Source organism: Crinia signifera, chromosome 2, assembly GCF_055691185.1.
Source record: "Crinia signifera chromosome 2, ASM5569118v1, whole genome shotgun sequence".
Classification (NCBI taxonomy): domain Eukaryota; kingdom Metazoa; phylum Chordata; class Amphibia; order Anura; family Myobatrachidae; genus Crinia; species Crinia signifera.
The window spans coordinates 47,677,890-47,705,184 of NC_139218.1; the positions used below are offsets into that span (position 1 = coordinate 47,677,890).

A 27,295-nucleotide genomic window follows, 5' to 3' on the forward strand; every position below is an offset into this window, starting at 1 on the left:
GGACTGGATCCATGGTTCATTTCTGTCATATGCTTAAACAGGGAAATCCTGCTGTCCCTGCCACACTATTTAGATAATGGAGCCGTTCATGAACGCACTTTCTGGCAAGCATTAACTTTGCATTCATTTATACCCATTTCAGACAGAATTGTCTGCAAATCTTGGCTATTACTTGGCATTTAAATGCTAGGTCATTTTGCCAGTCACAGAAAATCAAATTACTGGGTCAAGCATTTCTACCCGGTAATTTGCAGATCAACGCAGGTATTACTTTTGTGTGAAAGGGGCAAACTGGGTAAAAATTCCATAGTCTAAAGTCACAAGTAAAGGACAAGTTTGACCCAATTCTCTTGTAAGCCGCCCGGCAGCTCCCCGGGAGGCTTACATATGATTTGGCACTTGATGTGCCATTTTTTACATGTGATAAATCGTATGCAATTTATCACATGTAAAACTGGGAAGCTGCAGTGGGCGGTGAGGAGCAGCGGGGTGGGGCGGTGGGTGCTGAGCTCTAGCGGGTGTTCAGCAGGACGGGCAGCAACAGGTATTAGAATGTTAAAATAACCCGTCAAATCACTGACCGGCCTCTGATTAGAGAGCACTAGAAGGTGCACTTAATATGGAGCGGCAGTAAGCGCACTGTCTGCCATTATCTCTCTATATATAAGAAATCTACAAATCAGAACAATTGTTCTCATACTTCCTATACTGAAGGCAGTTGTATTATCTAATCAAACTAATCATAATTTAAATCATCTATAGATACAGTTGCATACAGTTATATAGATCATATATTTTCCTAAGGACTCAATCTAAGATTATTGTTTCCTATGCATACGTGCGGAGTCATTACTCGTGGCAGAGGTAAAATTACATCTCTTATGTTCCAGGAGGGAGAGATGCTAGTTTTTACATACTCAATGGAAGAAATAAAGCAGCCAAAGAAGACAATTCCAGCGTTCCACCTGCAACAAGGAAGTGGGTGGTTGTGAAAGAAATAGGTTTCAAAATCTGCTATCATGACATTTTAGGATTGTGACTGAGGCTTGGTATTCTGATCAGTTGTCTATACCTTCCATCAATCCCCAGGCAGAATGTTCTATAGTGCACCAGAGTGTGCTTCAATTGATTGTATTGGATGTTAATACCTGCTTTATTTTCAAGAGGGTATGTAGTTAGATGTTATACAATGTATGGCAATTTACTTGGTAATATTAAACTCCATTTAATATGGTTCTTCTTTTGTGTTCTTAAAGAACTCATACACTAGACAGCTTAAGATTTTGTTTTTTTCTATATAGTAAAGGCTACATTAACACATGTAGGGAACTGTTTGGCTTACAGTTAAGGCCACCATACACCAGAAGGACATTGGACCAAAACACCCAATCTCAACTGGTTGTGCAAAAATCCTTTGTGTGCACACGATCGCACGATACGCGGTCTCGCGGGTCGGCCCTCAGATGAGATGTGCTGCACGTCTCATCCGTAGTCTCTCATTTCGGTCATAAGCAAATAGATCAGGTTGTATGAAGGTCCTCCTGATGTGTGGCCAAGCACTGATTAATTCAGGTTGCCGATCATTTTGGGGGATTTTAGGGCCAGATGTATCGAGCTTGAAAAAGTGAGAAAGTGGAGAGTGATAAACAACCAGCCAATCAGGTGCTACCTGTCATTTTGCAAAACCAGCCTGTGATATGGGAGATGGGAGCTGATTGGTTGGCTGTTTATCACTCTCCATTGTATACATTTTTGAAGCTTGATACATCTGGCCCTTAGTCATTTTAACACAGGCAAAGTGGTTTTGTTTTGAACATCATGTTATAATAAAATAAGGTGTATCCCGCACAATAAAATCTTGTTACATTCACTTCTACAGCAGAAAATAGTGACCGAGTTGGGGCACTGCAGGATTCATGTGTGTATCTCCTGCCCGTATTGCTTTTGCGCAAACTAAAGGCCTCCCCCATTCACTATGCGATTTGAGACGTATTTCATCCGATTCTGGCGGTTCGGCCCGAGAAATCGCATAGGGGAGAAGCAGCATAGACTACGAGGGCCTTAACAGGAGTAGTACTATTTAGCTGATCAATATTTGATTGAGGACAGGGCAATTTCTGAGACAAAAAGTTTCAACTTCCCGTTACAAATCTTTGTAGCTGGGAACTTTTCCTGGTGATTCAAAACAGTTGGTGAACATGCAGTTACGGAAATCAGAGGGATCGTTATAAAACAGAAGAGCTCTCCAGTAGAGCCCCTGCTAACTGCCGGACGATGACTTGCTCATACTTATGCTTGGTTGGTCTTTGCTGCACATGATATAAAGCTGTTCCCCTCTGTAGATTGGGATTTCTGAGAGCCTTACGTCAGCAGTGGCGGAAGAGGGCCTTCAACACATCGCTCAGGATAAACTGCACGGCACATGTGCTATTAATAAACGGAATAGTGTGGATAATTTCCTGCATGTTGGGCTGAGGATATTCTCCGAGATGTCAGAGATCAACTCCTAAACATCAGAAATTCTTCAGCATAATACGTCCCAGCTTTAGATGACATAATCCAGTTGGAATCAATAAATATTGTACCATAATATAAAACAGTCATTGACATATCATGTAAGAATGTGCAAAACTGTCCAAGATCTAGCCTAAAAATAAACCTCCAATAACATAATGGTTTTAACATGTTAATTTAAGGTTCTATGGCAGCTGTGCTAATCAGTACATGAGGTGTAAACCTCTTACATTGTTTACATAGGCTTCTTAGTATTTGATATGCTCTCACCTCCTGAGGTGATTGCACATGTGATATCCTTCTTAAAGCCCCATACACACTGAGAGACTTTGAGCTGAAAGCAGCTCAGTTTTGTCATTTGATTTGCTTTCATCTGAAAAGCCGCCCAGTGTGTATGGGCCAGCGGTGAGCAGTGAGTGCTGATGGGTGCTCCCGCATCATCACTGTCCCAGCCGCTCATCTGCTCGTATGACCCAATGTTTTACACAATTTGTATCAATTTTGCACTGCCGGTGTGATTACAAGCACTGGGTGCATGTACCTTATACACCATAGACCTATATACCTGAGGACCTATATGATTAAGACACGTCATACGACTCGATATGCAGCATAGTGCAAATTTGCTCTGCTACAAACGAGAGGAAAGTGCACATTCTAATTCCCAAGTACAATACACCTTTGTTAGTATTGGTGCAAAAAAAAGTAAACCCCCAAAATATTAAAGTGTCTCAAACTCATTATCCATGGTGTGAAAAAATCACTAGGAGTATGAGAACACATCTGTAGGGCAGACGGTGGAGTAGCGTAGCAATGTGAAGGAGCGGTAACGATGTGGCGGGGGTCAGCGGCAGAATTTGAAAAAATAAAAAAACTGGCCTACACAGTTACACTGCTCCGACGGACGCTGGTAGCACTCCCTCCGCCCGATTGCATTCGAGTGATCTCATGTGGTTAAAAACCACATGCGATTGCTGCTGCAATTTGATAGATATTATGTGCAGAACATAATATCTATCGACATGAGATTCGACCGATGTTCCCGCGCACCACCTCGCATGGTATACAAAATGTGCATTCAATAATTAGATTTATCGTACAGATATGGTCGAAATCGAATGATTGTATGCAATATCTCATAAGTGTATGGGCTACGCAAGAACTAGCCTCTACAAAATTTCTCATTTAGTTTCGGACATGAATAGCCAAGTATGTGGCCATTTTTCTCTTTCCCAAATGCACGGTCATCATGTGTCCGGATAGCACGGTCAGTAAAGAAATGTATTGCACACTGACACAAATTCCGGCACTTCTGGGAGGGGGCGGGGCTAAAAATATGAAAAATTTTTAATATTTTGGGTCTTTTTAACCCTGCTCCCTCCTAGTAGACCCATGAATTGCAGCATTTGGTTGGAAGTGCTCTTCATTGTCAACTCTGCAGGCTTCTCCTGGAGATAAGTGTCAAAAAGAAGGGAAGTATGTTTTGAATCAGTTTACTGTTCACAAGGATTAGGAGATATTTGATTGCTTACTTGGAAGCACAAGTATTGTAATGCAGCAGGGGCTGCCTGATATAGATAGACACCTTCTGTATCCATTAGTGATCCTTGCCGCGTCCTAGGACCAGAAGCGGCTCTAACTGTTTTGGAGGGGGGGCTGCCGCAATGTGCCCCCCCCCCTCCTCCGCTGCCACGCTCCACTGCCGCTGGTCCCCTACACGGGGCCAGTGCATGCGCAGTAACTTCATACATACTGCGCATGTGCTGGCCCAAGCCTTAATCAGGTTCCCGGCCGCATGCGCAGTATGGTCCCCTGTACTGCGCATGCACAGAACCCGTATTGGGGGCTGCCGCGCATTTGGGAACAGAGAGGCATCCCGGAGGGAGGGAACACCTCCCGATGGGATGCCTTGAGTGACTTGCAGGTCGGACTTCCAATAGGAAGTCACTGCCAGTCACAGTGAAGCCAGAGCAGTCTCACAGACTGCATCTGGTTTCACTTTAGGCAGAGACAGTGGCGGATTTTACCTGGGGGGCTGCAGCCCTGCAGCCCATGCGTAAAAACCGCCACTGCCGAGGACGCACAATTAGTCTGCAAGGTGACCTATAGGAGTCAAGCAAGAAGGCTGTTGCAGTTCCAGCAAAAAGGCCAGGAAATCTGTCTTTTAATGGAGATCCTTATCTTGTTACTCCGCCAAAACAGCAGCAACAGTCCCCCATTTTTAAAAAGGGCCACCATCATTGACCATTCCCCCAAACAGCAGCAGACTGCCAATCACTGACAGTCTGCAGTTGTAGTGCGTCCAAAGACACAGAACCTATATTGCACATGTGGAGTCCAGGTCCAGCACATCAGTACTTTGCCCTATGTGCCACAGATGCAACAGGATCTGATTTAGGCCCATAAAGTATATTCGGTGGTAACGTACCAACATGTGCAAATACAATTGGCTTTGTTGTGTGTACGCAGACAAACAACATCTACATCAAGGTTTTTTATCTTGATTACCCCATTCACTTTCTTACTGACCTCCCACTAGGATCTCCCTATTTGCCAATATCTGACTAATGGACTCTCTGAGTACTTGCTGAGTGAAGCCATCAAACGAATCAAAGAGACTCTGTATTCTGACTCCCGCATTGCAAGCAAATACCAAACGTCTGTAACCATAATGCAAAATTTACAACTGAAATCTCAGTGATGACATTTTATTGCACAACAATTCAATAGCAAGGCGGTCCTGCAGAGTCGCAGCATTGCCAGCGATACATTTCAGCCCCGCACATGCAAAGCTTGGCTATAAATAATAATAATAAAGAAACCTCTATATGTTTCTGTGCAGTGTCAAGAAAGGAGATCCGAAAGGGCCACCGCTTGCTCTGCAGGGAGCAAAATAAACATTATTGTTCAGTCTTAGCAAAGTCATGCTTAGAAGTGGTGCATAGGCAATACATAAGCATGAAAGGCTGGAGCAATAACGGAAGCGGCATTTATTTACTTAGCAAATATTGCTATGTAAAGGAATACCAGAATGTTTTCATTATGGAAGGGAATATGAAAGGCGAGATCATGAAAGCTGTAAGCAAGCTGCAAATGGTGACTTTAAATATAAGCAAATATTAAATCCTAAAGTTTAGGAATCTTTCGGGATCCCACACAGCTGTTTATATACAGGAGATTTGGATAATACCAGCACAGATTTTTAATTTCAAATAGCCACTAAACATACAATTAACTTGATCCAACATAAAAGGGCTTTATATAAGTCACAAGTATAAGCAATAAGCTAGAATACCATGAAAGAATGTCAAATATTTGGATTGGAAGATACATCACAGATAGCACTCATGGGGGGGATATAGATCAAAGCTCAGAGAGAGAAACTGGCAACCAATCAGCTCATAACTGCCATTTTTCAAATACAGCTTACAAAATGACACTGATTGGATGGTACTTTATCTCTCTCCACGTATTACTCCATAAGGTTTGATACATCTACCCCATGATCCAAAACCCCCCACCACCATTTATTCCTCATGTAACCCCGAATGCGGCCCATGCATTAAAACGTCTTCTCTTCCAGGAGACTTCACTATTCCCGATATGAGGAATGAGATCTATGGCAGGAGTTCTGCCGACATAAAGTAATGAATTAATGGTGATGACAATGGGTTAGAGAATTTCCTGTACCTGCCCAACAGTATGGTTGCCAGATAATCACTGATTATTACATGGAGGGGCAGATTTAATTAGCCTCTAACTAATTTGTGCGCCGTTTTTATTAGGGAAGCCAATCCCGGGGCAACTTTTCAATTTTCCGTAAAACCCCGGTTTTACCGCATTTTCCAATGTATCAAAAATGATACCGCATTGAAGGGTATCGCCACCTATGGGTGGCTATACCCTATAGAAGCCTATGGGCTTCTTTTCGCCGCCCGCCGACGCAAACCCGCCGCCTCGCCGACCCCTCCTCTGGCTTACCTTCCTGAAGGGTCCTCCTGGACCCTGGAAGGTAAACCCCTCCTCCCCCTAGTGAAGCACCCGGACATCCTTCCGGCTGCAGGGGGGAGGAGGAGGCACCGGGGACAGCCTGCTTAGCTGTCCCCGGCGTGAGGGGAGACCCAGGCAGCAGGGAGGTGACGGAGACCCCCCGCCCACCAGAGTACAGGTATCGCGGGGGGGCTCCGTCACCGCACCGCGATGCCAGCCGCATATGTTAGTACATAAGCGCTGGCATCGCGGCGGGGGGGCCGCGAAGGGCGGCGATGTATTTTAATACACGGTCCTGTTATCTGTCACTTTTTGGGGTTTTGATTGCTGTCCGTACCGTCTCTTCAAATAGGGTTTACTTCACATTTCTGGGGTGTAATGAGGTGCGACTCCGGTAGCCCTGCAGGATGCTGGCTGAACCTTGCATGTTGTCTTTCTGCCAGTGTTGACATTTTAACTATGATGATGTTCTGCTGTTAACATTCTGAGAATAGACAATGTGACTGCACCCCGTGACATTCCAAATCCCAAACATTAATTATACAAATACAAGTTAAGCATAACAACAAGAGGAGTGTTACAAGCACCAGTTTCTATGGTCTAGTACAGGCGTAGGCAACCTGTGGCTCTCCAGCTGTTGTAAAACTACAAGTCTTAGCATGCCGTGCCACAGTTTTAGCACTCCCCAATAGCAAACCTGTGGTAAGGCATGCTGTGACTTGTAGTTTTACAACAGGTCGAGAGCCACAGGTTGCCTTCACCTGGAATAGTACAACATGGTATGGTCGCATCCTATAACTTACCGTACTCCCTCACCAAGATTCATTTTCCTCTTTGGTTTTTCCATACACAGAGTAACTCTTATACCCCGTTCTTACTGCAGGCAAATTCCCGGGTCTATCATGTCGACCCGGGAATTTGCCAGGCGGGATTCAATGTCCCGCTTTGCGATCGGCGAAAAGGGGCGTGTCTGCGTAAATGTCCGTGGTTGGTCGAGATTCGTCCGTGATCGCGACATTTCACGTCCATAATCGTCAAAACGGGCCCGTCAGTTTTCAAAGTAGGGCCCGTTCTGTCAATCTGCCTCTTCAATGCTGTCAGACAAGACAGCATTGAATAGGCATCCGCCGCTATTTTCCCCATCGGAAAAAGCGGCGGGATTGAATACACCCATTGTACTGGGAGGTTTATTAAAGCTTAGAAAGATATAACATACCAACCAACCTGTTTTTAACTGTCACTTTTCAAAGACAGCCTGTAACATGACAGCCAGAAGCTGATTGGTTTGAACTTAATCTCTGTCCAATTTATTTTTTTATCCACGTTTTGATATATATAGCTGCTAAATTCTATTTTTGCAAAAGCAGCATAATAAATGGCCAAGAGATTAGCAGATGTACATATAGGTAAACGAACCACAAAAAGAACAATCAGCATTACCAAGAAGTCCAAATCACTTAGAATAGAATACAGATCCATAAAACTGTAAATGGCATATAAACAGGGCTTAAAGTGGACATGCAGAGGTGGGGGAACTCATTTCTCTATGCCACCCAATTACTCTCCCTCCCCTAACCCCATTAGGCAGAGGCAGAGCCAGTGGTAGGGATTTTAGTTTCCCTGTGAAAACTAGAATGCTTTTCTGTGAGAATTACTGTACAGGGCCAATGTGGAGGTTAAAATGTTCCACCTCACCATGAGAGGTGGTGGAACTCCGTTCCCCCTCACTTAAACCCCTGCATATAAAGGACTTGAACCTATGATTAGAGTCGTTGAAGAGTACAAGAATAAGGTTCATCAGAATTAATAAAGGTGCCCATACATCAGCATGGGAGTTTCTCCAATCCGCCTACCCGCTACTTGTGCCAATTAGCAAGCATCAAGAAGTCTGTTGGCGGATCTGGGTAAATAAAGCATGCAGACTATGATTGGGAACGGTAAAGCGTGCCGAGTGCATTGCTAGAGGAGCAAGGCACCTGGCTCGCAAAGTGAAGGTATGAGGTACACTAATTGGGAGTCCACGTTCTCTGTTGTCAACAGTGACCATAAAAATACGTGAAAAACTAATTTTGACAATTCTGACAATTCCTTGTCTCGACATTTGCCAGTGTTGACCTTATGCATTTGTAAGAAAACAAAAAGAGGGGAGGGATATGTAGGGGTTTAGCGACCAATGGTGCCATAGAAGTGTATCACTTTTAGCACTTAGCGATATAATGCAATAAAATCTAGATGTGTGATATTAAAAATAACAGTGAATGTATTTAAGGGTACTTGTTTAGTTTCACGGCGGCACTTCCCAGCAGATCGCATCGTATGCAAATATCGCACGCGATTTGTATACGATTCGATCCGCAATGCGATTTAGCACACCACCACTATCTACGTCAGCCCGAAGCGTGTCGAGTGCAGCGGGGGGGATGCGGTAAGTGTCCTCCCGACCTGTTCATACCCCCACTATCCATGTCGGCGCGGAGTTGATTTTATAAAGTGTGGCGAGCGCAGCGAGCCACCGAGCCTGAAGCGTGGCGAGGGGCCGCGGAAAAAGAGCGTGAAGCGTGGCGTGAAGCGTGGCGATTTGCATATGATTTACATACAATCTGCTGGGAAGTGCCGCCGTGAAACTAGATAGTAAAAATACACTGAGTATATTTAAGACAATAATCAGTGATATATGAGTAAAACATTTTAATAAAAGACGTATTAATAATAACAAATACTGAAAAATAAGGAGATAGAGATTACCTTAAGTTTGTGGGAGGTGAGGGAAACCACTAACGCGTTTGGTCCTAAAGGCCCATACAAGCTGTCCTCTCCCCTCCGTCGGCACCAGGCAGGGGGAAAGCCGCTCAGTGTGTATGCACTGAGCTGCTTTCCCCCCAGCGATGAACGCGATCATCGCTGTCCATACACACTGGGCGTGTGTATGGACCTTACGACTTTTATCAAGGAGTTACCTTATGCGTGTAGACCTATTGACTGTCAACTTAGATACTGTTGACCCTAAGAGCCATAATCAGGTTAGCTCATACTAAGTACTGACCGTTAAAATGCCTGAAAAGCTCTGGTGTGCATTCCTCTCAGAGGATTGGCTGTTACAGATGTACCAATGCTTTCTTCCTTATTATAAATGTTTACAGTTTGTTCTATAGCGCAGCATATTTGGTTGCGCATTACAGTGATAAAACAAACTGGTAATAACAGAGCGACATACATGAACTGTTGGCCCCTTGCTGTCAGGCAGACGGTAGGCAGTGTCAGATTTACAATCTACAAACATGTGTCTATGCAGACACATGTTGTATGTCAAAGCCTTGTTTCAGCACCGGGATGCAGACAATGTTAAAATGCTACTTAAATTGTTGTTGTAAACTTTTTTTTGTTTTTATTAATGCATCATATCATATAAATTCTATGTATTGTTACATCGGTTACATCGCACAACACCAGAAAGGTGAGCGCTTTGTATCCTATTCTATTACAGTTACATATTGTCCAGGGACAGATGTTCTATGAAAACAGTTTAATAAACACTTATCTCAATGAATCATTGTTTCATTAGGCATTAGGAAATCCAGGAGCCGCCACCTACCGTGCACACAGCAGGCAGCCAGTTGGTGAGCTATATTCACCATTATTATTATTATTACTATTCACAAGCAAAGGGACATCCCTGCGAACCCCTCCTAAACTGGCTACAGATTTGTGCGGCAGCGGATGAAGTTAACTCTATTGGCGGTGCGGCAGGAGAATCATATAATGTTCACACACTGAACGATATCATTAACGATATCGGCGAGTGACATCACCCCCCCCCCCCACTCCATACATGCAGTCTCTGACAATATTGTCAGATTGAGCTGCATGTACAGATGACAGGGACAGCGCTATACTTAATGATATTGAGCATTCACACTGACCAACATTCGCGATGTATCGTGAACGATATCGGTATTGTGCACATTGGTAATGATATACCGGCACAGTGTGTACCCAGCTTTAGGGCGAGATTCTCTATCACAGAAATGCGGTAAAAACCCCGTTTATCAGGGTTTTTACCGCATTTCTGTATTCTCTAACCTCCCTCCGCAGTGTCACCGCTGCGGAGGGAATCGCCAGCAAAAGCTGGCGGTTCCCTGCAGAAGCCTATGGGCTTCTTACCGCAGCGGTGTGTGAGGGATCCGTTACGGATCCCTCCCAGCATGCCCTGCGGCCAGCGCGTCAGTCTGCGCATGCGCAGACGGACTCCCGGGTCATAGACCCGGAAGTCCAGCAACGGCGCCGCATCGCAAGGGACAGCTCTTACCGCAAAAGCTGTCCCTTGCGTTGATGACCGCATATTTTAGAGAATATGCGGTCATTAGAAATGCGATGCCGGGCGAAGAGGGCTGCGGATTTTAGAGAATCCCGCCCTTAGTGCATTATTCTCCAAAGCACAGATTAGTGTTCATTCTAGCACCCGCTATATTTGAAAACCCATGCAGTTCCTGTTCCCTGCCTGGGGTGTCACTGTCTGCTGTGGTGTTTCTAGCACAGGTCTGGTTTGCATATCAGTGCTGATATACAGACCACACTGTGCTAGAAGCACTACAGCAGACAGCGACACCCCATTCAAGGAAGAGGAACTGCATGGGTTTTCAAAGATAGCGGGTGCTAGAATGAACACTACAGATTGGATGGCTGCCACATCTAGGTGGAAGCCATCCAATCAGCCTTATGGACACACTGCACTCCTGCAGGATTAAATGTAAACAGCCTCAGAAGTGGGTAATACTGTACATCAGCAGGAGAAGCTGGTATTACATGGTGAGAAACATGGAACCCTATGTGGTCCTGTCGGGATGGAGTTCAAAGCAAATCGCATATTCATTTCAACCGAAGGGATTTTTTTTTTGTTAAACTATATAATACGCGTAGTCTCCGTTTATGCAAAATGCGACTGGAGTATAAAGAATTTAAAATACAGCAAACGCATCACATCAATGTTGGTTTAAGCTACAGGAGGTGAAATATAAAACAGATAACTGAAAACATGAGGATTATTTGGAGAAAATGGTTATCACATGGTGAATGTCAAGAAATGCTGCATGAAATCCAGACCTACTTGGCTAACAGTAATTACATCATACCAGATAATACAGCACTAAACCAAGATCCCAAAACAGGATAAAACAGGCGGTCTCTTCAAAAGTGGGGCAGTACAGGGAGCGTACCAGCAGTAGGAGGAGGCGAGTGGACCATTCATCAGGCAAGGAGAGTCAGTGTACAGAGGTAGAATTTCACCAGTCTTATAGTTCACTACAAAGTAATCCAGAATCTATGACCTAATGCAGACTAACTGGTGCCTTCTGCTTCTGCTCTGTCATTATCTATCAGTAATAGATGGTTTAATCTGAAAAATATATGGTTTTAACTGTTGGCACCGTTGCGCGCATGGGGAGAGAAAAATGCGAAAAACATTTTAATCTGTGTCTACAAGAAAAACGTCAAAACAGCCTATTATACAGAGATAGCAGCGAATAGCAGGGCTGAGAACATTCATTCTGAAACAAGCGAGTCACAGAAGTTTATTTCGCAGCTTACAGTCTTTCTTTTACAATTATGATGACGAACGGCAGTCTGTAATAACACACAGATTATTTCAGCGCTGTATTTTAAATATATTTTACATTTCCAGTCAGTTAGAAACATTTCCAGGAACACACTGTGGCTGAGCAGGTGGATATGAGTGCTGGGTATCAAATCCTTCTCTTAGACTTATACCCGTTTCGCAATAGTTTTCTGACCCGGGTTATTGCCAGGGGAAGTCGGTGCAATCGGAGCGCTGTCTTGGCGGGAAAGTGTCCACCCAGTTTGAGTATTCTGGGCCCATGACTCAGATCATGCCCTGCACTGACCCGAAGCGGACCCATGTTATGTGGATAGGTGGTCTCAGGGTGCTTGGAGATGAGGCTACCTCCAAGCGTCCTGTATTAATGACGACCAGCCAGGACCATCTAATGGTGCATCTAAGGCATGCATGTCCAAACTGCAGCCCTCCAGCTGTTGTGAAACTACACATCCCAGCATGCCTTGCCATAGTTTTAGCATTCCCTAATAACAAAGCTGTGGCAAGGCATGATGGGACTTGTAGTTTCACAACAGGTGGATGGCCATAGTTTGGACATGCCTGATCTAAGGGGTAAGTCATCTGAAGCACTAGCTCCCATTCAGTATCCCGGGTCAGACACCAGTTGGAGCCGCTTTGGTGTGAAAGGAGTACAAGTCTCTTAATATAAGCTCATTTATGGTATAAAGTTAGCATAAGAAGAGGGTATCAGGACTATCTTTATGGCAGGTTTCCCATTACAGTTAGAGAATGTGTAGCCATTTTGTACATTGTAAAGGAGAACAAATGGAGGCAGCTTGAACGAACAGTCATGAGTATAGCCTATTGGGAATGTACTAGGAATTTCTTTGACTGACCTATTCAGTAACACTACTACTTCATATAATGGAAACCGGTGGGCATTATGGTCACGGAGCATCTTACTTAACCTTATTATTACTGCTGGGTATACCCTATTCCACCCAGGGTAATACTATGTAGTGCAGCCAAGATAGCTGCCTCACCTGGTACCTTGTGAGTGTGGATACTCAACTCGTGGAGGTTATTACCCAAATTGCCTATACCAATCCTGCATTACGCTTAAACTGTGAGCTCTACGGTAGATATCCTATTACCCATGATCGCAGGTAATAGGCTCGCCCAGGGTTATCCAATATGGCCCAATAATGCCGAAACAAGCCATGGCTTATCTAGGATCGGTTGCACCCTTGCAAGTAAAGCATAATCCTCCCCAAAAATTGACGAAACCCCCTAGCTTTTCTTTTTTCTGTCTATGTGGTTTGTGTTTGCTGTATCTTCTGTGTTATGTGCATTGTTTTTTTGGTCTGTAAAGCACTTTGAGAACTGTTGGAGAAAGAGTGCAACATAGGTAAAACTATTATTATAATTAGACTTGGCGGTGTCCGACGTTCTACGAATATTTTGATCCTATAAAAAATCCAAACAAGGTGGGGAATTTTGACTGATTTTTACTGATCTGACGAATCTGCTGAGAAACAATACTTAGTTTGTTTGAGTGTCACTACACAACTGGTAATAATTTAAACCCTTTTATTAATCAGTTATCAAGATTACTTTACCTCCTTTAAGACTCCTCCTAATGTGAATTTAATTAAAGTCAATTATCTAATTAAGCCTCTTTTAAAAAAAAAAAAAGTAAATTATTTATGAACCCTACTGCACGCACAATTAATGTGTCCCATGCCCCCCTTCCAAAAAAAAAAATTCTCATGTTTAACACTACCGCAGATTCCAATAATAAGATCCAAATAATAATAATAATAATAATAATAATAAGTATTGGCAATATAATAAATAGAACAATTCTTATTAGAACGGTCAGTTTACCCAGTAACCGTGTGTTTGTAATTCTTGCTCTTATCCTGAGGAAGCTACTGTACGGCCTTGGTTACTAATCGCCTCAGCTCACGTACATTGCCCGTGGAAGTTACCGGAGCGGACCTGGAAAGCTAATACTGGGTCTTTCCAGTGAGCTCAGCGTTCACGGGCAGAATGAAAGGGACTGTTATTTCTAGAAGCAATAGAAGAGTATTATTTCCCTTCAGTTTTTACAAGCATTAAGCAGCAGTACATTAGTTCATGGAGCGCTACAATGATTTATGTCATTAAATATAATTTGTCTGGAATGTTACGTTTTCTGTTATTATATAAAATGCTCCAAAGAGACTTTCGTAGGATTACAGCTGCTATTGTAGTGTGCGATTAAGGGGCACGTCCTTTACGCGCTACGAAACCCAGATCAATATCAAATGCGTTATGCTTTGTATTATTCGATTAGGTTTGTGTGGCTGTCTGTATGATACAGTGCGGGAGCCCTGAGGGCGCTGTAAACTTTCCTGGCTTTGCACGCAAGCTAAAACTTTATTTTTATTAATATCTAATAACAATCATAAGAACAGGATGCATTTTATAGGAGTCTGGAGCAGAAATTAAGTTAAAATACATTACTCCACAACTAGGCAAGGACGTTCTTTTCTAATTTTATTTATGGCTACGGAGACAAATTAAAATAGATATTTAATCTTCTTTAACTATTTCTTTTATATTCTAGGTTACTTAACTGTACTTTAAATTAGAGGTTTAATATTAGCTACTTCTCCTGTAAGCCAGGGTTTCCCAAACTCGGTGGTAATTACCCAGGCCTGTTAGTGGCAGCTGCCTCTCTCCACAGCCAAGCATGCTGAGTTGCAGTGGGTGCAAGGGAGCTGCTGAGAGCAAACTGATTGCTGCCAAACAACAACCCCTCACCACCATCACCAATGGCTCTAACCCTGGCTGAGGAGTCCCAAGAATATGCTTTTATTTTATTTGTTTTAGAATGTATGGTAACACCTCTCCTGGTTAGTCCATCCCCCCTACATTTTAAAGGCCCAACCCACTCTCTATGGCCCTGAATACACAATACCATTTAAGAGGATGTTAAACCAAAGTTTATCTAGTGTTCATTCTAGTACCTGCTATCTTTGAAAACCAATGCAGTTCCCCTTCCCTGCCTGGGGTGTCGCGGTCTGCTGTGGTGTTTCTAGCATAGGTCTGGTTTGCATATCAGTGCTGATATACAGACCACACTGTGCTTGAAACACCACAGCAGACAGCGACACCCCAGGCAGGGAAGAGGAACTGCATGGGTTTTCAAAGATGGCGGGTGGTAGAATGAACACTAGTTTATCATCAACAAGCACCTGTCAGAATTTACTGAGTTGTACAAAATGAACCAGAGTGGGCAACATTTTAAATGACAATTCTGCCATAACTAATTTTTTTCCTTAGGAGTTTAATGACTGATCTGCCCTATGGGGAAAAAAAAAAAATCAGTGAATTTGGGAAGACCGTGCTGCACTTAGTTGCAGGGGTAAGAACATCCCACAAAATTAAATTGCTCATATTGTGTCAAATGAAGATTTTTTACAAATAAAGCAATAGGGTTCATTCAGACCTGATCACACATCTGCTAAATCGCAGAGTCCTGTGAAATCCCGCCTCCTGCAAGGCTACAAATTGCATAGCAGGGCAAATCCATTTGCAAGCTACTAACCATCAAAATTATATTTCCACTGTGTGCTGTCATTGTGTCGCCCAGTACTTACTCAGCGGCTGCGATAGAATCAAGCTGATCGGGAGGGGAGGGGAGAGGGGGGAGCAGGTGGGCGGTGATGGGGGCTGTCTCATTAGGAACCAACCCCTTGCAGGCAAAATGTCGCTAAAACTACAAACAAAATGTTGTGAAACTACAAGTCACAGCATACTTTACCTCTGTTTTGCTATTAGGGAGTGCTAAAACTGTGTCATGGCATGCTGGGACTTGTAGTTTCACAACAGCTGGAGAGCCACAGGTTGCCAACACCTGCGTTAGTGTGTGCATGGGTCCAAGGAAAACTAAAATCTATTTAATTCAAAGTATATTTTTGCTGGTAGTACAAATTCACATTACACAAAAAATCAGATACTAGTATTAAAAAAATTACTGCAAAATCCAATGTGCGCTTTAAAACAGAATTGATCAATTCTGAAAAACTGTGATCTCCCTGGGAACGATGGGCATCCGCTGGTGCAGAAGTGCAGCATTGTGCTGGACAGTGCAGTAAGCACACATTGACGGATCACACTAGTAGTTACAGTGCCAACAAATAAATGGAGGTACATGACAAGTGATCCCTGACATTCCCCTTCTAGTACTTTACTGTAAATCTAAGTGCTAAGACAGATGTCCCAAACAGCAACCATCTATTCTCTGCGCCTGCTGTGCAGCCTGAAATGATGCGGAGAAAAAAATATTCATCAGTCTTAAGACCACCACTACTCTAACTCATGATAAGCCAACAAGCTGGCCCTCAAACCTGATTAGCAAAATAAGCAAACGCTCTAGGTAACAAAAACAGCTTTATTGCTCCCTAGAGGAAATGTGAACCGCGGGCAATGTTATTCTTGCATAACGTTGGCTTCTTGTTTATTACTGGTATGACAGGATCTAGCGAACACGTCTGACGGCCACAAGTCCCAAATGATGTTAACAGAAGTCCCACAGACAATGCGTTCTCTGTCTCCCAGTTAGCTCATGGATGTCAGATGTACAATACCTCACCGCTCACATCTACATGCCAGTCCTATTAGCGCAGAGTGTAGAGGGAGGCAGAAGACCTGACAGCAGCCATGTCTTTTTATCTGATCAATGTGTGCTTCTTACTGACATGGAATGCACATATATGTTATATAGGTACATATAGGCCCTTATTCTGGTTTATTCACAGTGGCCGCGAATTCGCACGGGGACCGATGTTTTGTGTATGTACATGCGCAGCAGCATTTCTTCGCATGTGTATATGTTGGGTGTGTGTGTGAACTCGGCAAAAAGTCTGTTGGCCGGGTGCACGCACCCAGCCTTCCGAGTGGGGGGTGGAGAGGGGCGAGGGGTGCCAGGCTGGGCCGTTAGCATATGTGAACGCCCAGCGTTTCATGAATGTTGGGTGTAAAAATGCTAATGCGTCCATGAAGCACATGTAGTGGGCGGACAGCTGACATAACCGGATGTCATCCGAGCGAGTCAACCAGAATAAGGGCCATAGAGTAAGCAGAGCCTTCTTAGCTCTTTGTTATTACCTAGTTTTATTCATTATTGTACAATAATACAGGTATATGGTCCATACTGACAGGGCAGCCATTGGGGGAGGGGGGGGGGGACTTGTCGGACTGCGTGGACTTCAGTCCCATGGCCCAGACAAAAAGGGGGCCCGGGACTGGAGTCTATAAAGTATAATTTGTCTTAAACAAAGTTCACATTTTCCCTTGAAGCAATGTAGAGGACGAGTAATGCGGCCAGTGCTGCAGACACAGATCTCACCAGGCCTTCGATAAGGGGAAGGGTGGCCCTGCCTATTTTGTCAGTCCCGGGGCCGCACAATTTCTGATGGCAGCTCTGCATACTCACCAAGAACCAAGGAAAAGCAGGGAGGTTCACAAATATTATGTGGCAGTTTCGGACAGCCGAAAGTGTGAGCAAGTCTCCCGAGCTGGCCGCAACCCGCAGCCTGACCGTAAGTTGGCAGTCCGGATGGCTGATAACACGATTTGTGCCTCCATCACACATATAAACACTACACAATGTTGGTAAACATCTGATGACGTGATATGCCACCCATCTACCCGTGTCACCATGCTAGCAATAGCGGCAAGTGGCATTGTATAATAGGGACGGGGCAACAATGGTGCAATCACATCATCACACCCACCAACCCTCACAGCCTGAACCCCATTTTAGGGGGGGTATTCAATCCCTGATGATATTTCCGAAAGTTGGAAATATCGTCAGTTTTTGCCTAAAATAGGTCGAATTCGCATTCAATCTATTCAATGTTCCGAAAGGTGGAAAACGTGGATCGGTGAATCCACTTTTCACTCTAGTATGTACCGCAAGTGTAAGCTATATTAAATATATATAAAAATTACATAGATGTATTTCCACACCCTCCATGGAATTCTGTTCTTCAAGGTACACTTTTTTTAACATTCACCATGTACAGGACATTAACATTGGGTAGCAGACACTGTCTGTTTTTCTGTATTAAAGGATGTCTACTGCGCTCCAACAGAACTGATTCTTAACTGCGCTCCAATTTTTGGGCCAGTTACTTACCAGGCAGAAGGTACATGCTGGCCTTCCTCTGTACCTGGATAGGGAATGTGGTTTTTTGGATTCCGCACTAGGTTTTACCCACCTTAGGTGAGGGAGGTCAAGTGAGGCCTTGCCTCACGAGGTGGGATGCGGCCTGTGTTGCCTTAACCAATTCTCGTATGTGTGTGACCCCTTAATTGGATACACGTTTTTAAGAGTTGGTGGTGCTCCCCTGAGTCCGAGTATACAGATATAGACAAATGGAGAAAAGAGGACTCTTTTTGTGGGGCACTCTAAGAGTGCCCCACAAAAAGAGTCCTCTTTTCTCCGTTTGTCTATATCTTCCTCTGTACCTACAATCAATGATTGACGGTGGTAGAAAATACTCATGTAGAGATCTGTATTTTCATGAACCGACAGGATTACAACTCCAAATTAACATATTAGGAAATGACAGAAAAATGCAGGTGTAATAGAACAATGACCACATATGAAACAATAGTGTGAGGTTAGGCAACCTGTGGTGCTTCAGCTGCTGTGGAACTTCACATCCCAGCTTGTCTGACCACAGTAGCAGCATGCCTAACAGTGAAACGCCATCAACTCAAGGAAGCTATAGTATTTGTATGATTTATTATAAATGCCGTGACAAGGCAAGAAAAATGATTTTTTTAATAAATAAATGCACAGCTCAAGTAAGGGGAAACAAATGTATCCGTCACAAAACATTCTAAGTGTAAAATAAAAACCACTAATCCTAAATAGCTGAAATATTTTACAGGGACTTTTATAATTTTTACATTTATTTATCAACCGTTTCTTATATAGCGCACACATATTCGACAGCGCTTTACAGTGTATAGTTGAACATTCACATCAGTCCCTGCCCCAGTGGAGATGGTGGAGCTGGTGGAACAGACCGCGGGCGGGATTCTCTAAAATCCGCAGCCCAGTATCGCCGGCATTCGCATTTCTAATGACCGCATATTCTCTAAAATATGCGGTCATTAACGCAAGGGACAGCTCTTGCGGTAAGAGCTGTCCCTTGCGATGCAGCGCCGTTGCTGGACTTCCGGGCCTATGACTGCACTGGCCGCAGGGCATGCTGGGAGGGATCCGTGGCGATCCCTCACACACCGCTGCGGTAAGAAGCCCATAGGCTTCTGCAGGGAACCGCCAGCTTTTGCTGGCGATTTCCCTCCGCAGCGGTGACACTGCGGAGGGAGGTTAGAGAATACAGAAATGCGGTAAAAACCCCGATAACGGGGTTTTTACCGCATTTCTGTGATAGAGAATCTCACCCCGCATCTGTTACACCCAATGGAAGGGTGAGGCCGCCATTTAAGGGAGTGCTAAGCCCAGTGTCTGTAGAAGCAGATTTATACCCCTTTCACATTCGCAGTCCCGGGTCATACCCGGGACTGTGTTCCCAGGTGGAACCCGAGACACTACCCGGGAATGTACCTTTTCACACTGGCCACCCGACCTGGAATGAAGTCGGGCGGGTGGCGTCATCTGGAGGCTTGGCCGGGGCGGCACTGGGAGGCATTTTCACTGCAGTGAACGGGATCTGGGTCACGCTGACCCGGAATACCCGTTCACACTGACCGCATCCCGTGTCGATTCCGGGTTCTACCCAGGTCAAGACCTGGGTAGAGATCCCGGAATGCTGAACACGGGATATTCGTCCAAGACCCTTTCACACTGCACTAAATCCCGGGTTGATGCGCGTTCATGTGCAAAAACCCGGGATATTTTTGCAAGTCTGAAAGGGGTATTAATGGTCTAGGCTGCGTATATTGGATTGCTATCCTGAGCAAATACTGGTCCCTCAGAGTGATCTAATGCTGTATCCTTGGACAGAGGAGCGGATCACAGAAGCAGACAGGAGGTGTCTATTTACACCAGGCGCCTCCTGCAGCCGTTTAATACTCTGCCCTCACAGTCTAGCTGCTAGATATAAATCTATACATTCATAGTAATAAACAGCAGTCTGGGAGCCAATGGTTCTTGTGATTCTAGATACCACTGTCTCCTACTGTAGGTGTGTGTGCTGAACATTTCTGCCCCACCCCACCTCTATCGGCACCACCAGCCTTCTAGACCACTTATTGCAGTCTGCTGTGAATAAACAAACTCATTTTGCACATATAAGTCTATACTCAGACGCAGACAAACAGATCCATCAGAGTCAGCTGCAAAGTGGCTGCATTTCCACCATATCGCTGGAGCCACATTGACTTCCTTATAGGAAAACAAGCATCCATACGGTTTGTAGTGGGTACTGCCCACTGTTTACCATCATTCATTTTGGCACTTGCACCTCACATATCCCGAGTACCAGAGATCTGTCAGACACAGGGTTCCACCTGCTATATATGCAGAAATGTAGCTACATGCCCTTGAGATTTCTTGTGTGTGGGATTACGAAATCACCACCCAGCTGCCGCCCTGAAATTCAAAAGAGATCGGGAGCCAAGACTGTGAGAGATTGTGGCGCGATGTGAGGGTGCACACATACTGGTTAATTATGGCAGGGAACATCTTACTCGTTTTTTACCTGCATAAATGTAGACAAAAACCACCGAGTTATTTCTGCCAGGATAAACGTAGCGAGAACTCTAGTTACCCTGTGTGATACATATTTGGATTCATGCACACAGGCAGTTTTTTTTTTTATCTTGCATCTTCAAAACTTTATTTAGGCCAAATGTATTATGTGCAGAGAGAGTTAGATTTGGGCGACTTATTTTGTTTCTGTGCAGGGTAAATACTGGCTGCTTTATTTTTATGCTGCAATTTAAATTTCAGTTTGAACACACCCCACCCAAATCTAACTCTCTCTGCACATGTTAAGCTGGCCATACAGTTATCTGAGCTGTCGCATGCAGCCTCTCATGCAATACTTTGGCAACGGACTCATATGTGGTCCTTTAGCATATGGTGTATCATGTGCGAGCACATCAAGTGCTGCTGGATCCGATAAATCTTACATGCAGCACTTGAGCACTCCAGGTCCGTTGCACATGGGACTGCGCATCGGATCGGAAACAGAGGCGAGGCACATACAATTTGGGCACTTTTCATTCAATCTCTTGGCCGTTCGGGTCAAAAGGACCCAAATTGTATGAAGGTGGCCATACACATGCAGATTTATCTTCAGATCTGGCTGGTTGGAACAAAAACCTGGTTATGGATGAGAGCAAATGACAGTTGACCATTTGCTTGGAAATGCTGGAAAACTGACAAACTGTCACTCATCCATAACCATGTTTTTGTTCCAACCAGCCAGATCTGCAGATAAATCTTACTGGTGTATGGGCACCTTAAGTGTATGGCCAGCTTTAGACTTGCCCCAGAGCAGTGCACATGATTCAAGCCATTAGAGAAAGATTTTGCGTTTACGATCCATGCTGAATGTATATAATCAAAAATGTGTTTAAACATGAGTGCATCCCCTTTGGGGCTGAACGATCCCTGTGTGAATTCTCTGCGTCATAATAGTGAATGAAACACAGATGTATCGAAACTCCCTCGATGTGCGTACAAGCCCTAATTTCTACAAATCTGTTGCTCGCCATGATTCCTTACAAAGGATCTGTTCCACTAGCATAGAACATATGAGAAAAGTTGGAGTATGTATTCCTAGAACACAGCTATGCAGCATATGCCTGTGAAAAGCAGAAAAATGTATTCTTTGTATTTATAGTTGTCAAGACAATTGCATTGCACATACCAGCCGACATGAAGACGCACGCCATTGGACAGCTGTTTACAGCATTATATACAGATTGTGTCACTCTCGTGTGGTTTAACCCTATACATTACACCCAAATGAATCATAGGCCTGAATGCCCTATTAAGGTTAATGAATGGATCATTCTTTTTTAGAACATCGTTATGCTTGAAATGTGAATTCTGACTTCAACGTAAAGCCACATCCAGTATACAAATGGTCTGTTATGATGAAACACGGATCGTATATGTCAAAATGAACGCCATAAAAGACATAAGCGGTGTAACTGCACACTGACTTGTTTCATAAACAACTGCACAAACCCTTTTGTAACAGTTCACCACCTTATAAAACCTCACATAATAAAACACGGTAATTACAGCCGTCCCTGCTATTTGCTCAGTGATGTCACTGCAGCTTTGTTCGCTGGCAAAAGAATACAATTATTGTGAGCCAGCGTTTAGCAACAAATAACTATAAACACAGCAGCATGTAAAAATGTAATGTTACTTCTCAAACTAAAAAAAAAAACCAAATGTAACCTTATATGGTAGCTTTGTAAAGTCAGAGGCTTTCACTAGAAACATTATCCTCTCTGCAGATAAGCTCTTAAAAAGAACCCAAAAACAGAACAGAGGCATCAACAGCTAAACATAGAAAAGCAGTAAAATTCGAAGAAAAAGCAAAACATGGAAAAATAAATGTGTTGTAGAATTAGGGGACCTGTGTTGCTATCTTATGGGACTTCACTTGTTAAGGTGCTAATACTCTATGCAACTTCTCCTACAGGAGAAGTCGCACCAGATTCCACTTGAGCCACCCCGGAGGGCTCTTCTACATTCGCTGTATCGAATGCAGGGATTAAAGTGAGGGGGAACAGGGTGGAACGGAGTTCCACCACCTCTAATGGTAGGTGGAACGGAGTTCCACCTCTACCACAGCCCTGCACAGTAATTCCAACAGAAAAGCCTGTCCCAGTGGCTTCTTCTTCTTCTGGCACGGCATATGTGATGTCATGCCATCAGCGCCGCAAAAAGTGAGCCACTAAGAGGATCAGGCTCTGTGCTTGCTGAAGACAGGGTGAGGGGGGGCTGGATGGACACAAGGCATGGAGCTGCTGTGGGACATGACATGGACAGTGAGCTGCTGGAGTGTCAGAGGCAAATATGTATAAGCAACGGTGGACATAATGTGTATAAGGGGCACTACTGTGTGATTTAATATGCATCAAGGGCACTAAATGCAGTGTAATGTGTATATGATTGTGCTACTGCGTGTTGTAGTTTTAATTGGCATTACAGCTGGGGGGTCACTGTGAGGGAAAATGAGTTCCACCACCTCTCCAGGACCACTTTAAGCCCTGATCACATGTAATCCCCTCTCCCTCTCACAGGGAATGAATATGACACACAGATCATACGTGCAGCACAGGCCACACATCAGATCAGACATCAGACGCATGCTTTTTGTGCCAATTTCATCCTTTCTTGGCATGATCAGTCGAAATCAGGCCCAAGTGTATGAAGGCCTTTAGGCTGGAATTTAGTTCCAGGGCTAAGTGACCAGGAGCTATTCAATTACCTGCGGTGACGGCCACTAACTGTGTGAGAATTAGCTCACATCTGTCGACATTTTGCCTGTCGTCCATTAGTGGTCGACTTATTACTGTCTACCTAATTAATGTCAACTTATCAACCGCATCCCATTGCTCTCTGCTGTGGTGTTTCTAGCAAAGTCTGGTCTGTATCTCAATACATACCAGACTGTACTAGAAACACCAAAAGCAGTCCGTGACACCCCAGGCAGGAAGGAGGAACTGCACAGGTTTTGAAAGGTGCTGGGTGCTAGAGTGAACACTAGATAGTAACAGAACAGTGTAGCTTTATTTTACCAGATATATTCTAGTTCGATTTTCACAATGACTATGGCAGCTCCAATAAACAATTACTAGAAGAACAATAGAAAAAACAAAAAAACAAAAACACAGGACAGGCTGTAGACAGTTGGTTTCATATTTTAGCCACAAATCAAATCCATCTCTGGACTATTTCCTGGCCACTGATAGTCCTTGGTGAACTCGCAGACATGAGATCATTGCATAGACACGCTTTCACATCATCGCACAGAAGAGGACGGCTTTGATGTTCGTTTTAACAAACCACATTAAGGTTAAGGACATGTTGGTCTGTGGCTGGCTGTCGATTCATACACAATGTATAGAAATACAAATGAATTGCAGCAGCTCTGAGAATCTCTCTCATACTGTATATATATATAATGATGGGATGTGGACATTAGGTTGACAGTGTTTATGTAGACAGTCAAAAGTTCGACACATGGCCGGTATGAAAAAGCTGACAAGGAAAAGTTTTTCACAATTTTTACAAATAAAGTACTTGTTCATACTTTACCATCCCAGGGCATATAGAGGGGGAATATAAAAGTGTGCCAAGTGCAGCAAGGCCCTATGCCCGACACATGGCAAGTGCAGTGACGCATTACACATTGTCTATGCCGACCCTGTTGAGATACAGCTGTGGTCGCGACAATCCCCTGCGGTTCTCGGCAAAACGGGCCCAACTGCTTTTAAAGTTGGGTTCGTTCTTACTAAATGTCGGAAAAGACAGCATTGAATAGGCACCCGCCGCTATTTCCTCCGTCTGATTGAATATCCCCCTTGGTGTTCACATGTATTCCTGCATAGGTGAATCTTTCAATTAGTGTTCAGTTGGTCCTTATGCACTCCCTTCTTGGCTGAACCAGAGGTGGAGGGAATATGTAACTGATTAAAATGATTTCTATAATGAAAGCCTTGAAATCAGAGATGCAACCGGTTCTTCATTTTGGTTTATTTGCTTCAAATGTATAAATATAAAAACTTTACAAGGCACATGTAATGTGGCCTTATCAGGGGGTTGTTGGCAAAAGCTTGTTGTCCTTGCCGGCAATCCCTGATGTACCGCGGCAATTGGCGAGCCGGGGACAGAAACTGCAAGGCTGGCATTATCTGCATCTCTCTTTCTCTTACAAAAGTAACATACTCCAAACAAATATAATTATTCACACATTGAGAGGAGATAATATTCAGTATCCAATTGTGACCACACAGAACTGGCCATTTCAATATCCAAAATATAGTACCTTAGAGGTATTTTCCCTCAAGCTGGAAACATTGTGCCTTTTATACTTGTGTGGGAGACCTCTGACCACAAAATATGGGTGGAAATGACTTAAGGGGAGTACACACACGGGGCATTTTCAAAGCAATCACTTAGAAAATGTCCCTACATCACTCTGTGTGTAAAGGCCATACATAGCTGTCGCCCGGCGATTAATATCTAGCATGCTTACACAGCCAGTCAGGGCCAGTGTTCTTACCGGAGAACACTAGCATGGACAGATCGCTCAGCTCACTGCAACGTTTTCTGAGCAATCTACATCACTCAGTATATCTCCCTGTGTGTAGGCCCCATTAATCTCTCCCCAATAAAAACGCACATTCTGTATAATGAACATTTGGATTGTGTTCATGGCCAGATATTTATAAGTAAATGTGTAAGACCTTTGTATCTCATTATCTGTCCTACTGGCATGTAAACACATTCGTTTCAATGATGGTTTGCTCAGAGGAATCCGTTTGGAATAGTTGGCATGCAAGATGTGGGAAATCATTACTGTATAGTGCACTACCTGTCCTGAATGCTAATCTAAAACTATGCGTAAAATCATGTAATATCCATAAAACTATGCCCTACATTGCTTATTGATAGTTTATCAGCATCTTGCACTTATCTAACACTAGGAACACCCTGGTAGAGAGCAAGCACGGTGGTGTAGCCGGAGATGCTAGCAATGGCAATCCAACATTTTATTCATATGGTGTTCATTGTATATATGGTGGATAGTAAGATCTGGCTAATAACGTCCTTTCCTTTGTGTGTATATTGTGTGTGTGTGTGTGTGTGTATATTCCATGCTGGCCTACCCTTAAAATGATCTCTCTAGGAGAATACAGAGGAGAAGACACTGCTTGCCAGAGGAGGGGTGGGTCAGGCTCCACAACATTAGGTTACACCCCTAAAATGTGATTTGAAAGCCCTCAAGAAGAGGCGGGGCTAAATGATGCAAGTTTACATCATTACTCCTCATCCCACGTGCATCACTAGGAAGTTAGCTGGATGCGGGAGATATAGTGAATCTTCCATGGGTGTGATGGGGGGGGGTCTCCCAGCACTTTGCAGGAGAGTAAATAAGTACACTGTATCCCAAGTAGGCCTGTCAAGAATTCGTACACTGGACAACCAATCCCTCACAGAAAAAAATATTGTTGGTTTTGAAACATTGGTGATAAATCATCAAAAGTCGAAACCAAAAGATTTTATAGTCCACAAATAAATTGCCAATCCACAGTAACAGTTTTCAGGATTATTTTAGTTGTGGGAATGAGGGATAATATATATTTGGCCAGCTCAATAATTATCCAACGTGTATCCTGAAACCACCAGCTCTTGCTAAGTCTAAGCTATGAAGTGTCTTCCCGGTTTTTCGTCATTTAGATGCATCATTGGGGAGTAGGACGCTCAGCCCCACCTACCCCTGACTAACGCTGACGTAGCGGCATATCGGTTACTTATCCCTGATGTAAGTTTATCATCTCATTTGGGCACGGTGACTAATACGCTGTTTCTTTTCTTTTTTACTGTTTTGTCAGCACTCTAAATATGCGTTCTCAAAATAACAACACTGAGTGCCCAGCCAACGTCATGGCCTGCCAACAAGCAAACATCTTCCAAAGCATTTGTCCTGAAAACCACCGGGAATCGGATACCGTGAAACGGAACAAGGTGAAGAAGCAGAGAGACTACGTCGCGGAAACGGGTACTATCCTGAGAAGCCACAGATCGGAACAGAAACAGAAGGCCTCTAACCGAAAGGCGGACGACCTCTCTCGGGATGACCTGCTGTTCCTTCTTAGCGTGCTGGAGGGAGAGCTGCAAGTCAGTCGTATTTCATGCTTCACGCAATAAACAGACAATATATTTGGATTATACATGTGTGTTTGTCTTGCCAGCATCGGCTGATATTATAAATCATATGTAAAAGTGCTGTCATTATGACATGCTCATGGTATGCATATCCTCTCTCCATCACAGACAGGGAGGACAATATTAGGCTCAGTTTATGGGTTTTCTGCCCTGTGAGAAGCGATAGTTGTGTTTTATTACCTAGTGTGACCATCATTTCACATTCACATTCTTTTTTGTGTGTCAAACTTATGTTGCACAGTTATAGCTGTTCCCAACGTCATCTAATAAGT

The 27,295-nt window shown here is 43.9% G+C and overlaps 2 protein-coding genes across 5 annotated transcripts in view; one reads left to right on the plus strand and one right to left on the minus strand.

Moving 5' to 3' along the window:
* CMSS1 (cms1 ribosomal small subunit homolog) overlaps nucleotides 1-27,295 on the minus strand; it is a 313,649-nt gene that overhangs the window by 151,225 nt on the left and 135,129 nt on the right. The window lies entirely within an intron of this gene.
* The window catches only part of FILIP1L (filamin A interacting protein 1 like), a 249,078-nt gene that overhangs the window by 112,022 nt on the left and 109,761 nt on the right, over nucleotides 1-27,295 (plus strand). Inside the window, exon 2 of the mRNA XM_083171978.1 lies at nucleotides 26,690-26,975. Within this exon, the coding sequence (XP_083028104.1) occupies nucleotides 26,700-26,975 (276 nt within the window). The 5' untranslated portion in view covers nucleotides 26,690-26,699. The remainder of the gene's footprint in view (nucleotides 1-26,689; nucleotides 26,976-27,295) is intronic.